Consider the following 15,984-nt stretch of genomic DNA (forward strand, 5'->3'; position numbering starts at 1 on the left):
AAAGCCGTGTGTGGGACATATATGTACGTCACAGCAAGTGAGTAACCAGTGCAGAGGACAGACCATCCTTTCTTCATTTACGTCAAATGATTTAGAATCTGTATCATCACAGTGGTGGAAGAGAAATCACCATTACCTCCGTCATGTGTTCACCCGTAACTGTTTGTTGGTTGGTTAGTTGATTTCTCAGCAGGACACATTTAACCCTATTTTTATCCCTTCTTTTCAATGAGGCAGGGTTCATGATCAATGGCTCCATCCATCACCGTGGGCTACCTGTACATATAGTAAGCTGTGAGTTATTGCCAAAGCTTTGTTTGAACAGGTAGTGGATAATGGGTTTTTTACAGTTACGGCAGAGAGCATATCTGTCATTCTGCACAGCTTCTTACCCACTGTGACATCAATTTCAATCAAATACACATGAAGGTGATCGGTGTAGGGGGCCGAAATACAACTTAAAAAAAAAATCCCAGGACAATAAAGATTATTCCCACAATTTTATTTTTTTCCGTCAATTATTTCAGTTTGTTTTCCTGCCTGGAAAAGTACTTTTTAAATTCCCAGGTTTTCCAGGATGCGATGGAACCCTGATGGGGCCTGTTGGGCCTTGGTGGAGGTCGAGTTTGTGCACTGTTACATTTTTGTTCAAATAATGATTGAAGTATTATATAAAAAAGTTAAATATATTTGTTGAGTTCTTGTTGCTTCCATGACAATTCACCTTTTCCCCTCTTTGCTTCCATCCTGGTTTCAAAACTTGCTGCCCTCTCATCCACCTCAACTCTCTTCCACTCTCTTCTCAAAAGTTCCTGGAACAATTTGCTTTGGAGCTGCTCTGAATAAAAGTAAAAAAGAAATATATTAACCATGCACCTCGTGTCATGCTGAAGTCCCACATTTTACAGCCTGTCCGCTGCAACTCTGTCCCATACCAGAAGGAGGTGAGTGATAATACTGTGGAATCTGTCTGGCTTAGTGAAGCCAGCCTTGAATGCGAAACTGTCTGTGGAGAAAATGTGAAGCTTCCTGTCACAGGTGAATATGTGCCATTACCAAAACTGCACTTTTAAAATAAAAAACACACCTAAAAATAGAATTTACGTCTTATTTCCTCTACAGCTCTAAATTGGGCCCCAGTCTTTCGAGGTGATTATTAATAAAAACCTGTTGGGAAATGACAGCTGGTATGGACCATAGACTGTATTTAAAGATCGTGACTCATCTTCACTTCCTCCCACGATCCAAAAATGAAGCCAACATCTCCACGTTGCACAATTCAATGCAGATTCCTCACAGTCGCGATATAGAGGTGACACTATTCACATCCTCATGTAACAGAGTCTGTATCGTGTGCGATTCCGATTGCCTCGTGTGTATCCGTGCACCCGTTCACACCCTAAGTGTCTTGTGATCGGATCCCACTTCCCCACGCTGTATGCAAATAAACACGTACATCGTTTCTGTTTGCAAAAGGTGCAATGCATGGTGGGAAGCAGCAAGGAGAAGAATACGAAGAAAAAAAAGGCAGAGCACACTTATTCTGTTGTTGCCCGTCCTTTCAGTTTAAAGACTTCCTCCACCCCCGGCATCCAATACAAGTGAAGTAACTGGGGACCGATTGAAAAAAAACATTGAAAAAAAAACAACTGAAAATGGCTGCATTCTGCTCCTGTGGTATCATCCACAAGGTCCATAAAAGCTATGCTTCAGCAGATTCCGCGTGAACCCTTGGGCGAGAGCTTGTGTGCAGTGTGTGCGTTCGAACGTGAACTTGGCTCCGCGGTAGGATATCAGACGACATTTAGGCTAAAAACATGGTGTCAATGACGCCATTTTGAGTCGAATTTGAATGTTGGATGACAGTGGAATTCGGCTGCAATGCTGTTTAACTCCAAAAGTGTTTTTTATGGACCCAAACACTTCATCCCCCGTCTCCATCGGCATAGTGGGGAGTAGCTAATTTCCATTTTTCAGTGAACAATCCCTTTAAAGGTCACCAGGAAATAATGTTAATATGTTTTATTCAGATTATTTTATCTGGTTAATATCAGAATATTGGTTTTCATGTAAACGTTTAGCCACTGACCAATGTGGAAGTATGTTGTTATTTGTGCTTTAGGGTGGAGTTTCTCTCTGGACGCACCATGGCTCTGTGCGCTCCCATCATCACAACACCGGGGAGGGAGGAGAGGAGCTGTTTGCATAGTGAACCAGAGGCTCTCATTCATCCAGCTGCTGCACCGGGACCACAGCTGGCTCAGCCCAACAGCCTCCTCACTGTGTCCGCGACCGCTCTGCGCTTTACGCACAGTCATGCTTTTGACGCGCAGGTGAACTTCTACTCGCCTCGTCTCTCCTCCGATCGCAACAGGGAAAAGTAACAGCAGCCCGAGCAGATCGCCCGTCTCTTCCACACTTCTCCTCTTCGCCTTTTCTCCTCTCCCCGGGGCTTGAACAGGTCATAGGGGCCATGTCCAGGAAGAAGGGGGTGAAAGGAAAAGGGGGCGCCAAGAGCCCCAAGGCGTCGCCGAGCAACAGCGCCGGGAGGACGGGGAAAGGTCTGGGCGCCGCTGCCGCTCCGTCCTCCGGACTGGTTTACCCCAGCAGACCGTCGATCAGCAACAGCGGAGAGTTTTACGACATCGCCTTCAAGGTGAGCCGAGAGACTCTGGAAACAGGTTTCCAACATGTCCACAGGTGCGATCCCTGCTGCTGCGAGGTCTGAACATGGAGATCCAGAGAAAGATTCTTATCTCCTGTCACCTGAGTTTGACTGTTCGATGCCAGAGGCTAAGACTGAAGCCAGTATAACGTTGTTGACCAGTATGTTTACAAAGTTAAAGAGCATATGGCCATGTTTTCAGGTAATTGTATGGAAGCCCATTCCTGCCAAGAAGAGAAAGATACTAATGGACTTTCTATCTGACACTTGATCACATAAGTTTAATTGAGTAAATAAAGTATTGCATACAAGTTTAAACCTTGACTTATCTCTCTCTTTGATTAAAAATATATTTTATAAGATTGTTACCAGGAATATTGGAAGTCAGTCAGAGTTGGGGGTACTGAGATCAAGTCTATACAGAGGCAGGATGTAAGGTTTTCATTCTGCAGCGGAGATCAGGTGTTTTGTTGACAGCACATTTGGCATTAGCTATTATCACTTAAAGCTCTCGACACCTTTTATTTGGTGCCTCGTAAGTGAAAGACACTTTTTCATGCAGGGATCTACTTTGCTTTTGTATTGCGTCTGTCTCGGTTGGAAACACCATCAACACAACCACCCGCTTACGGTGATATGGGGGGACTGGTCGGAGAAAGTCCACAGAAAGTCCAGAGGCTCTCACTTGGACTCACAAATATGCCCCCTCTGGACAATGTCTGGTGCATGTCTGAAAGCAGCAGCCAGAAATTAAAATTCACTCATCTTCTCACCACTATGCCAATGGAGGGGTGGGTGAAGTGTTTGATTCCACCAAACACTTCTGCAGCCTCAGGGTTCAAAATTTTAGTTTTTTCTGTTATAACCATAACAATTTATAACCATTTATTTCAATTGTATTGTATTTTGCCACACTGTTTACCCCCAAAACCCCAAAAGTCATCTGTCTACTTAAACCCTTCACCCACCCCTCCATCGGCATAGTGGTGAGTAGAAAATGAGTCAATTTTAATTTTGGGGTGAACTATCCCTTTGAAGCTTGTGTGTAGCCTACACATGACAAACTGCATGTGTCTTTTGAAGTATCATAATACCATAGTGTTGCAGACAGAGTTCCATCATGTTAAGTATCATACTAGATTCATGTCCTTGAGATTTTGATTGTTTTGTTTGAACACATCACATAATGAAGAAATCCCTGATAGATTGAGTTGAAGCCCCATTGGCCTCACAGCATAATATATGACAGAGATAATAACATATGAAACGTGACAATAATCCAATATGAATCGCAGATGATGAACACAAATGATGATCTACATTGAGCATATGCAAATGTCCATCATCTGGCTGGCAGCTGGTAATAATTCTGCCCCCCCCCGACTGTGTCAGGGATTAAAGGTCGCTGTCACCAGGATGGATTTGATGAGATCAGTGTAGATTCAAATGAAATCTTAAGTTCACAGACTGACTTAATCATTGCACGTAATTTATCTCTGTTGTGATTTGTTGCTCCCGTCGCCTCATGCCAAGTTATGCCCTTGTTGAGTCAGTAGGTGGCAGGGAAACGAGCAGTTTGGGCAAAAAATGTCTCAAGGATAGTAACAATAAATCATTTCTTAAACTTAGTTAAACATAGAGAGAAACATCTTGAAATCTAAGGTTGGATGATCAGCTGTTCAACAGGGCTGTTTATAAACTGGATCCTTCCCAAGCCTTATCCAGAGAGCCAGTCGGTCCATTTGGCAGATAGATTTGTACTTGTTGTCTCTCAGTGAATTCAATAATTCATTAGTTCGGATAAAGTGTTTCAGCTCAAAGGATACAAAGTGTCATCTGATCAACTTGTGGTTTGCTTCTAAATCACATTCGGCTCTTTTCATTGTGAAGAAGATGGACTCGGCTCATTTCTTTTCCAGTGGCCCACTCTGGCGGGTGCTTCTACTAAGTTATGTTTGTGCAGATTGTCTTTTCACCAGAGCCAACACTTGAGTGCAGAACTGGGCATAAGCAATAGTAAGTGAACTTGTAAAAGAGGGATAAATAATGCAGTGCCGGACAGTGTGTGTGGTTGTCTGCACATAGAGCTAGGCCGTGCAAGAGACTGCACTAGAATGTGCTCGGGGGGGCAAAGGGAACAACACATCTCGACGGATAAACAGATTTCAACACCGGGCCTGGGCTCGCTGGCCGCTCAAAACCAAATAAGTGAATGTGCGTTAACTAATGCAGTGCAGTCTTGACACCCCGGACCCCCCCCCCCCTTTCTGATTTTATTATTCTGCTTTATTCCCTGCAGCGCTGCCAAAAATCCCTGCACAACTCTGCCTTTGTTTAATGCGCTCAGATGTAACAGATCAGTGTCTCAAATATCACTTCTCATCTCAGCAACACAGTGACCTTTCATATTAGCATGCAGTGCTGCCAGAATCTTTAAATATCAGATTAGAGGAGCATTAGTGCATACAGTGCTTGGGTCAGTGGTCGGACACACAAACATTATCAGATGATACAAAAGTGAACTTTGAAGTGAGTGAATTTTAATTGTTTTGTCTGATGAGAAAGAAAGAGAAAGGAACAAGCTCTTGGTTCGTAGAAATATGAATGGTATTAATAATTGAATTAATTTCTCCTGTATATGGGCAACTGAGAAGTGTGTGTAGGTGCGTTCCTGTGTGTGTGTGTACACATTTCAGCTGAGGTCTTTCTTCCTCTACCTGTGTGTGTGTGTCTCAGGTGATGTTGGTGGGGGATTCAGGTGTGGGGAAGACCTGTCTGCTGGTTCGCTTCAAAGATGGAGCCTTTCTAGCCGGGAGCTTCATCTCTACTGTGGGCATCGACTTCAGGGTAAGTGCCTTATTTTCCCCCATTGCAAAATTGTTTCAGCAGATCAGCTCCATGTGGTATGCGGCTCCAAATTTGTTTTCAGCTATTTGGGCCATATTCACAATTTACCACGTTGGCCACTTTAGGTTCACATCCAGATTACACCTTGTAGAGAGCAGCGCAGGTTTGCCCCAAAAAGCGCCAAATCTTCTTAGGGATAGTTGGGCTCCATTTGCTATTCTACATCAATTTTGTTCAGGCCATAGGAAGGCCAGAATTGTTGCATCATTGCCCGCAGTGGCCTCATCAAATACTGTCTGGGTTCTCACACCTTTGAAAATTACTTGCATACTTAACACAACTCTTTTCAGAGGCTGAGTAATACCTCCTCTGACCTGTATGCGTGAAACCACTTAAAGTAAGTGGAAAATGGACCACGAGGGAAACCAGAAATTCATTGAAGCACACTTCAGGATTTGAGTCTTTGATTAAAAAGATAATTGTTTCCCTAAAAGAGTTTTGTGCTGCAACAACAAAGCTTTAATGGTCAATGTTCTGGTCCTGTTGTTTCCTTTCTATATGAGGATGGAACTTGAAATGTGTTTACACTCTTCAGTCCCTATGGGACACAACACATTTAAACTTAATTAAGCTAAATTAAAAAAGTTAATTTAGAGTGAGGTTATTTATTGATGGGTTAATCCTAATTTACACTGCTAATGGCAAACCCATTTTCTGCTCATTGTGCCCTCGGGGGGTAAATTGCAAATAGGGGGTGGAGGTCCAGTAAAGTACAGCCACACTTTATGTGTCCCGTTACACCGGCTGCAGACCAGAAGCAGTGACCCGTTTCAGACTTTTACCATCTTGCCGCTCCCCCAAGCAAGATCCTCAGAACTGCAGAATCTGACACAGCTCTTTGGCAAGAACCTTCCCCGAGGAGGTATTCTCAGGCTCGATGCTGTCATCCAGAGAAACTTACAGAGCTCGTGTAACAGTCGAAAGAGGAGTGCTGAGCAGAAACACACATTGTGGATGCAGCATGAGGTCCTAGGATGTGTTAATTGATGCTCCTGGCACGGACATTATTGTGTGTTTTGCAATTAGGGGACTGTTATCTATTCCTCTCCTGGATTGACATTCTCTTAAGCAACATGTCAATCAGCAGATGGAGCAAAAGTACAACCACCAAACAAGGAAACAGCTTTTTGAACAAGAGCTGCTTTCCTGGAGCAAAACCCCTGAAGAAATAGGACAGTGGTGGGGAATACAGTGTCACACAGCACCATGTTGTTTTGGGGATGAAAGCGTTTTTTTCACATCGGAACCAGAGCTACAAATAGACGATGTTCTTTTGTTAATATTCATAAAAGAAAGCCCTTGCAGCTGAAAAAAACAAACACAGAAACGAGAACAGAGAACGTTCGCATCCAAAAACCTCAACAGCCCCGGAGTCTGAAATCGTCGCTGTTTGATTGACATACGAGCGACTGGAATCTCTGTGTCTCTTCATTAAATCTACTGAATGGTACAGATGCTTTGCCTCCAGCATGAACTTCCCAGGTTCTGGAGGGTGACAGTGGGAGCGGATAATTAACAATGATTTGTTGGTTATTTCAGAGTGTCACCCTAAAAAACGTAGAATTGCAGTTAGTCTATTTGATTTGTATTTTATCGCTTTTGCAGACTACACAATTTTCTTTACCTTTTGGAGCTAAGCGAACTGTTTTTGAAAAATCGAGGGATAGTTAACTGTCCGTGTGTTTGTGTTATGCCCTGCTACGCCAAAAACTAAATCTTAACATTTATCCTAAATCCTCCCCTTCCCCAAAAGCGAGAGTTAGCTTAAATGTCCTCAATCTCGTTGTCTCAGTGTGTTCGTAACATATGTTTACTTTGTGTTTTCTGATTAGCAACGTGGCTGGAGCAATAAAGACAGAAAGAAATGTGCTATGAAATAAGTCTGCTTTGACACCATACTTAGACGTTAGGAGCAGTATGTACATAGACAAATGATCCATATCGGTGTGTTCAAACACTTCAATTATACTTTGTTTTACAATAATAATAATAGTAATTTAAGCAAACTACAATTAATTTTATTAAGGCTAGTCCGTCACTCTCTTCTCTGAACATGTTAAGTTCACCATAGCTGATAGTTTGCTCCGTCATGATGCTAAGTTACTTGGTTGGTGGATTTTCTTCACGTTGTTCTGACTGCTGTGACTCCTGCAAGAAACTAATCATATCAGCATTGAAGCAAAACAAGCTTGTTATCTGTTCACACATCGGCCAATTTACCATGGCGTTCGGCTCCGTGGGAAATAATCACATATCTGTGCTGGTTTGATGTTTGTCGTCTTGTGGATATGGGGCAACACACAAAGTTGTGCTCTTGACTTATTGTGTCGGCTCTTTCGAAAACACGGCAGCACTGAGAACAAACTGGGATGGGAATGTTGTGAATAAGGTGAAACGCTGCTAATCGGTTAAAAGTTGAAAACAATTTACAGCCCAGTCAGGTATGCGTCCCCAAAAGAAAAAAAATGTGCGTCTCCTAATTTCTTCCCTAACGTTTTCATCTATTTATATTTCCTTTTGGCTGGATGAAATGATTTGAGTCAGAAATCAAACTTCAAACACTTCCCTCGTCTCTTCTGCTTTCCGTCTTTACCTGGGAGAAATGGTTAAGATGTGCTGGTGAGATGTATCCGTTTCTATGTCGGAGGACAAGCAGGGTGTGTCTGAGCCTCTTCCCGCCTCTTTGCTCGATGAGTGTGTGTGTGTGTGTGTTATCACTCACATCCATTGTTTGGCTTCTTTCTCCCTTCACCAACCATTCACTCAGCTTGAAATGATGCAGCAGTGCACCTGACCGGTTAATCATTGATCTTCTGCAACGCATGGACTGACGTAGATGGTTTTCTCTGTGTGTGTGTGTGTATGTGTGTGTGTGTGTGTTTATGGAAGGAGCAGCAGCAGCCTGCCAGAGCATGACAGGAGGACAATGTTGACCACACTCATGCCCTTTAGAGCTTTGTCATGTGACATGGTTTGTTATTGTGTACATACGACAACCAGCGTCTGGCTCAGGGAGGAACAGACGTAGAGAATAGTCAGTTTGGGCCACGTTTAGCGAAAATCTTCACTGAGAATCTTTTTGCAAGTTGAACTATAACAAAAGTTTTTTTGTATATATATATATTTTTTCAATAAAATGGCTCAGAAGGCACAATACTGCTCTTTTATACCCACATTAGAACAAGTTAAAGGTGTCGTTAGAGGTGCAATATGTTCATTAGAACATTAGCACACGGACCGATTTTGCGAAGTTGTTGTACTGTTCAATTCTGGATTTTGAGATTATACAACTTTCAAATGTAGGAGACGTGCTAATATTCAAGCAATCTTGTTTGTAGCCAATAGCTTTTTTCTGCAAGCAACAAACAAAGGCTTCCTGTGTGCACTAGCATGTGCATGCCTGTTCATGCGAAATGCGCTTTCAGGTGTGTTATTGACATGGATTAAAACCGTCAAAGGACACATCTGATATATGCACATTTTTGCACAGACTGGCAAGATGGCAGCTTCATATCCTGGATATTTTGGCTTAATTTCTGGATGTTGGGAGGAAGTGGAGATCGTCTATGGGCCAAACACAGTGGCAGGTGTAGAAATGCCCTCTGTCTTCCTTCTCCCAATTATGTGCTTTCAGAAATTATTTTCCAAATAGTCAGAGCAGGTTTTATTCCAATTACTATTTCTTTGCCTCAGAGAGTTTGTGTTGGTGGTAGATGCTGGATGGAGTGAATGGACACGAGAGAAATCAATTCCAATATCTTTGTCCTCAGTGAAAAAATGACATAAATAAAAGAGAAAATCAACATGTGGCAGTTAATGGTAATATTCTGGCGAGCCGCCACAAATTGGCAAACGTTTGCTGTTAGCTAAAGATGAAGAGGAGACTACATCCTGATTAAACTGCAGACAAGAGAAAAATCATCCTGTGCTCTCCATTTTACTTTGTGAGCCATGTTTCGATTTGGGGAGAAATCCAACTCGACCTCGGCACACACCTGAAAAACCTGAAGGAAATATTGAAAAGATAAAAGTGAAATCTCTCTCAGCATGTTCAAACTCCTCTGTGAAGATGGAGAGGAAATTATAATTTTTGTTCAGGCTGCTCTGAAAGTAATCAGAAAATACTTTCCCAAAAGTTTCCCACTTAAATATTTATTTTTTTACCTCTGTCAAGGAGGAAATGTTTTTCACCCCTGAACCATTCATCGGTCTGTTAGTCAGACTTTTATGAAATGTTGTGGAGTGGTGTTACAAGATGGCGCTCTGCACACAAGTCTAACCGCCATTCTAGTTAAAAATCTCCAGGTACTGACAATGCAGTGATTTATTTAAAAGGTGCAAGACGCGGAGGCGAGTTCATTAGTTCCTCAAGAGACTAAGGAGGTTTAAGAGTTCGCTTTACTTCTTGTTTCTTATTCTTCCTGGATTAGCCTGGCTGCCGGCCCCTCAGCTTATTGGAATTCAAGACTCGAATGTTGCCGTGAGTGTCAAGCTTCAGATTCACACTCCTTTTATAAGAGTGGGAGGAAACTGTGTTCATGGGAATTGTGTTAAATTTTAGAGTTGGCCGTACTATCGGTGTGAGATGGAATCTACTACTCACGTCCACTGTCCCAGTAATTAAATCACTTCCTTTTATTTTTACAAATTCAATCTTCATCCGTGTGACTCCGTGCTCGGCTCTGTACCTGTACTTGTATGAATTTTAGGACAGGCACATGCATTAAGCCCCATCTATCACGCTGGGTGACAATCCTGATGGACGGACTGTAATCAGTCAGCCGAAGACTGATGATGATTGTGGTCCCTCGGTGGCTCTTAAGGCTCCCAGACGTCCTCCATCGATCCTGGGACGTCTCCCCCCCCCCCCCCTTTGCTGTGAATCTTAATGAGGCTGCAGCTATCTTCAGCCTGCAGGCAAATCAGAAAAGAAAAAAAAAAATCTGTAAGAATAAAACCCCATCTCATCTTTATGCTTGACTGTCTCCTTTGAAATACTACCACTGGACACCAGACACACTGGACAGAAAATTGGTTGTCACAGTAACGGTGTACAGGTACACCAGAGGCGATCCACGATGGAAAAAGGGTTAAAGGTGCACGGAACAGTGGCAGAAGCTGATTCCCACACGTTCACTCACCTCATCAGTGCGTTGTTTTGCTTTATTTTGTCGAGGATGAATCCTTCATATCTGTAGGGCTTCGCTTCACATCCGTGTTTCTCTATGTGCATATATACAGCTGTCTTTTCACCTGAGGTGTCCATCTTCTACTCACATCAACCTTGACATTATGACTTTGTCAGTTTACGTAACGCAGGGTAGAGTCTCACAGCAGTTCTGTCAGACAGCTGTGGGGGAAGGCACTCCACCTGAACATTATTTAAAGGGTAGGTACGATTTTAAATATCAACTGGAATGGCACCCAGTAGACCACTGACGCCAATCAGCCCCCTTATAAAAACCCATTTAAATGACCAGATTCCGATTTTTAATCAGATCTGCATTAGGGATGACACAGTGTGGACATTTTCCCACCGAGTTTCGTGATTGAACCGGTGGTTAACAGAAAAAAGACTTTCATGACAATCTGTAGGCAAAAAAGCGTTAAAAGAAAGTTGGAGAATTGTTAGGCATTGATAAAAGTCTGAGCTGTCTTCTGTTTTTCTGCAATCATCAGTTTTCTTCCGGTGAACAATGCTCTTTTGCACACGTGATAAAAACCTCAAACTATAATAAAGGTTAAGATAAGATAAGACGAGATTTATTGATCCGACGCTCTGTTAAATGACTTGTTACATTGGCAGATAGTCAGAATAAGGTAGATAAGGGAAAGGGCTAAATTATAATAATAGAACAAAATAGGCAATGAAAGTAAAATTATATAAAAACCCTGAACGTGTACATAATATACGCCTTTCACTCCAGATGGAAATTTGTAAAAGGAATTGGATAAAGTGCAGTGACAGTGATATGTGCATTAGAATAAGGAGCTAAACTCATATTATGCATTTAAAGACTGTTTTAAGTTTAAAGGCAGGTATGGTATACAACATAAATAAAAAAGGATGTGCATTATATACATATTCATGGGTGTAGTTAAACAATGAACTTATGCACAATTTAACCACCATCAAAAATGTAAAAAAAACATTACAGAGTTGAAGGTCTGCTCTTCTGCTGCAGCGTGAGCTGGATATGAGCCACATGCACACGCGCGTCCGTGTTCATGAATAAGCAATATGATGAAGCCCACTCGTGCTAATAAGCTGCCACAGGATCAAAACAACATTAGGAACAGAGGAAAGTCAAAGCTGCATTTTCTGCTCTATGTTATATAACCCATCATTTCCTCTCCTCTTCCTTTCCTTTCCTTTCATTCCTAATCCCCTCTGCTGTTGGTTTTCATTCGAATTAACTTTGCTCCTCTGGTAAATCACAGCTAGTTATATAACTTGACCCCACAGGGAAGTGGGGCCGCTGGAACCCGGGGACGTGGAGACGGATCCGTGTTAGTCAAAGGTTTGCAGGTCTGCTCGGTTTGTACTCGTCTCCCTGTTCAGCGTCACGTGACTCCTCGAGAGCTCGGCCGGGCTCCCGGGAGACTGTTGTTATGGACCAGTTACCATGGCAACGGAGTGGAAAAACGCTTCCGCTCGCTCGGCGGCGTTCAGGTGCTCTCGAGCCGCCGGGTCCACTGAGGTCATCGGCTGGAGGAGGCCAGGGGGGTTTATTTGTTGTTGTTGCTGCTGCAGCCACACATCGGACCAGGGACAGAATTCTGCATGTGGGGACACGTTTTTACAGATGGGTTTGAGGAGCGTGTTCATTCTTGGTCGGCATTCACAACAACAACAAAAATCCTTTGCTTCACACTCTCCCAGCTCTGTGCGCTCAGATTTGGAAGCTTTCCAGTTCAATCACAGTCCTCCGCTGACGGCCGCAGAACGGCTCCACTGGAGCAAGATGGGTTTTACATTTTGACACAAGATTTCACATGGAGGACTTATTTATGTCCACGGGAAGCAAGATATCACACATGAAATGATCCAGCGTGAGTTTTGGCTCAATTGTAGTTATGTTTAAGGACACATTTTAGAATTGTTGCTCGAAGGATAAAATTTAATATTTAAGTTTTTCTTTCCTTTTGTTATTTTTAAGTCTGGAGGCTCTAACTGGGATCGTTTGAGCAACACTCGCAGGACCTCGTTTCTGTTGGTTGCCTCATTTCTCTATGAATAAATTCATTTAATTTCAACTACAAGCTACTTACCTTTTCCTCAGTCTCCTTTAAAATATAAGGGAAATGTAAGTATTTGAATAACTTAGGGAGGAGTTAGAGATTCATCCTGTTTCTTCTCTATATATATATAAAACGAATGCACGTGTAGTAGTTGTCCCACTCAATGACACATTCACCGTGTCAGCCGGATTGTTTGGCAGCACGGCACCTTCACTTTCCCCCCCCTGCCAGTCAACGGGTTCCAAACCAGCGCTTGAAGATCCTTCACGCCTTCACACGCCCCCTCTGTGAGTTTATATTTATACTGGCTTCGTACGATCTTTGATCAAGTTGTTCAAACGTGTTTTCATAAATAAATCAGACGTCTCCTGCTTAACCCTCAGGTTATCATCGTCCCTGGTGAAGATGAGATTTATAATTAGAAGTTGTATAGTACAGACAGTGTCATAGGATAAATCAAAAGGATTGCTTTTTAATTTGAAAACAGCAGCGTCAGCGCGCGGCATTATCTGGCAACGCTGCTCGTAAATGACAGATGATGTTACTGGGGGAGGAATATGGTGTGTGTGTGTGTGTGTGTGTGTGTGTGTGTATTGTTGCAAGATAGATGGACAGAATCATGTTAACAAACTCCTTTCATTTCCAACGGGCAAAATTGGCCTCTGTCTGTCACAGTTATGAGAAATAACAACACAGAGTTATTCACCTCCGTTCTCGCTCCATCTCGCTTGTGCTCAAATGAATTTGCCGCTTTGTCTCACCAGTCCACCACTCCTCACGACATTCCCTCCATTCGGTTTTTGGCAAATTATAATGGTTTCAAAACAGAATACGTTTTTGTTTTCGTGAAAGTGGTTACAGAACATCAGCCTTTTAGTTGCAGCAATATTTTTTTTATCGTCATATTTTAATCACTTCCTTTCATCCAAACAAAGAGATCCCTAATGTCTGTCCAAACAGGAGTTCAATTATCGTGTAAATGGGATCGAAAGGCAATTTCACACATTCTGTATAAGTTGATGGGTTTTCATGGAAGCATCACAGAGACATTAGATGTTTTAATCTGTTATTATGATTATCATTACACACACATCTTTAACGTAATCGTTCAGGTTAAACAGACAGAACCACTATAAGCTCTTTAAAAATGCTTTTTTAATTGACACTCTTAAACTACAATGTACCATTATAACAGCCATTAGCCAATCAGGGTCCCTCATACTTCTTAACAGTGTGTTCATAATGGTAAAGTAATTAATGCGAATGGTTTCTCAAGGTAATAACAAACCTATATTCAGACATAAGACAGCTGAATACAAACAGCCTCTAACCGAAGCATTGTTTGAAATCTACCACGTAAAACCTGAGGGATTTCTGAAGAGTCATAGTAGTTGCCAACATTTGCATAAACGTTTATTTCTCTGCCTCTTAAGCAGAGGGAGACATGAAATAAAATACAGTTGATAGCTCAAACATTTAACTTTCATTGTAAATCATTGGCTTTAACTTGTTTTAAAGAACAAAGCTGGAAAACTGGCCGAGATCCTCCTGCTTCTTCCTCCTCCTCCTTAAACACGTCTCTTCCTGTCTGAGCCTCATTTGATAACTATGTTTACAACAGAACATAGCTCTCTTTAATGCATTGAATTATTCTTCAAATATGTAATCAGAAATGTAGGTAAATATGACATTTAAAAATGGCATTTCTTCTTCCCTTTTTTTTTTACGTTTGATTATGCTAATTGTTGAAAACTTGGCAGGCTCTAACCATTCTACCCAATCCACTCAGCCTCTTTGTCTCACTGAGTAGAATGAGCTCTGGACTCACACCTCATACACATAGAGGTCCCAGCTGAGGGATTGACCCTCAGTATTTCAGCGTTTGGTGTTTAGCCAGGCCCAGCATGTGCATGTGTTGGTCCTGGCTAAACACCTGCGACGTGGCAGGTACATTGGATTTGTGACACTTCCTGTTGTTCTGAGTTGGCTCTTAATTTGTTGCCGTCTGACACAGTTGACTTTAACTTGATCGAATGGGCGGACTGTGTCAACTAACCAAGGTTGAAAGAGTTCGATCCCCGGCTCCTCCGAAGTTTTCAAGGCTCCTGATCTGTGTTCTGTCAGAGCGTGAATAGTGTGTGATAGAAAAAGCGCTGTGTGAATGAATGTGACTTGAAATGTAAAGAGCTTTGAGTGGTTGATGAGAAAAGCGCAGTGTGAATACAGTTTCATTTAACTACATTATGTGACTTTATTTTGACACTTAATTGATTTTGATTGAAAAGTTAAATACTCAAGTCAAAAAAAAACTTCGGAGAAAACTTACAGATTTTTGTCGATTCAGTATCTGCTCTAGTATTTTATTCAAGCACCCTTCTGAATGAAGTCTAATGAATAGACTAGTCTGAACAGTGGGTACTTTCATTACACACCTATATTGTGTCGAGGGTTCTTGTGAAAAAGGCAAATCATGATTATATAGCCAGTGCTGCATTTACTTTGCTTTTGTATTCATTTTGCCTACGTATGTATTCAAAGCTGATAGAAAGCTCCCACTGACCTCAGAGAAGTCATTTGTTAAGCTGTTTGCATGACGGTCTAATGGAGCGAAACACCTTCAGGGAGCCTTCAGTGCCTTTTTCTCATTGCAAATTCAAAGGATCAACTAGACACTTCTTTAGAGACCTCATTTCTACCTCACCACACTAAGTGTGTACACCATTTTAGAACACACCTTGATCGTAAGCGATCCGCACAACACAGTCATGCATATTCATAAACTGGCTGCAGGCAGATGTTTCAGACTTTAAAAGACATGCTGTATCATCAATCAACAAACCTGCTTGGAATTTTCCTTTTGCATTTCTGATCTGTAACGTGCTCAGAGGAATCACTGATCAAGTTCAACAAATATACATTTTTATATATACTGGAATTAGGGTTCCTGCCAATAGATACTAAATAAAACCAGCATGTATTAAGAACAACTTAAATACGGAATCAGAAGTGAGCGTCTTACTACTTCCTACCCTTTGCATGTCATAGATCAACCCCTTCTCACATAAATCGTTTTCTTGAAAGTGGTGGAAGGGTAAGGCGGTACCCCCGTGATAAATGAATGCTCCTATGAGGTGTCTGCTGTGGAAAAATTGTACCTCGCCTCTCTGCCT

General features: G+C 42.1%; 1 protein-coding gene across 1 annotated transcript in view; it reads left to right on the plus strand.

The window, feature by feature from the left end:
* The first annotated feature begins 2,147 nt into the window (after nt 1-2,147).
* The window catches only part of LOC128427300 (ras-related protein Rab-26), a 67,777-nt gene continuing 53,940 nt past the window's right edge, over nt 2,148-15,984 (plus strand). The window contains 3 exon segments of the mRNA XM_053414387.1: nt 2,148-2,304; nt 2,307-2,656; nt 5,402-5,512. Of these exon segments, the coding sequence (XP_053270362.1) occupies nt 2,148-2,304; nt 2,307-2,656; nt 5,402-5,512 (618 nt within the window).

The sequence above is a fragment of the Pleuronectes platessa genome, chromosome 21, assembly GCF_947347685.1.
Source record: "Pleuronectes platessa chromosome 21, fPlePla1.1, whole genome shotgun sequence".
Classification (NCBI taxonomy): Eukaryota; Metazoa; Chordata; class Actinopteri; order Pleuronectiformes; family Pleuronectidae; genus Pleuronectes; species Pleuronectes platessa.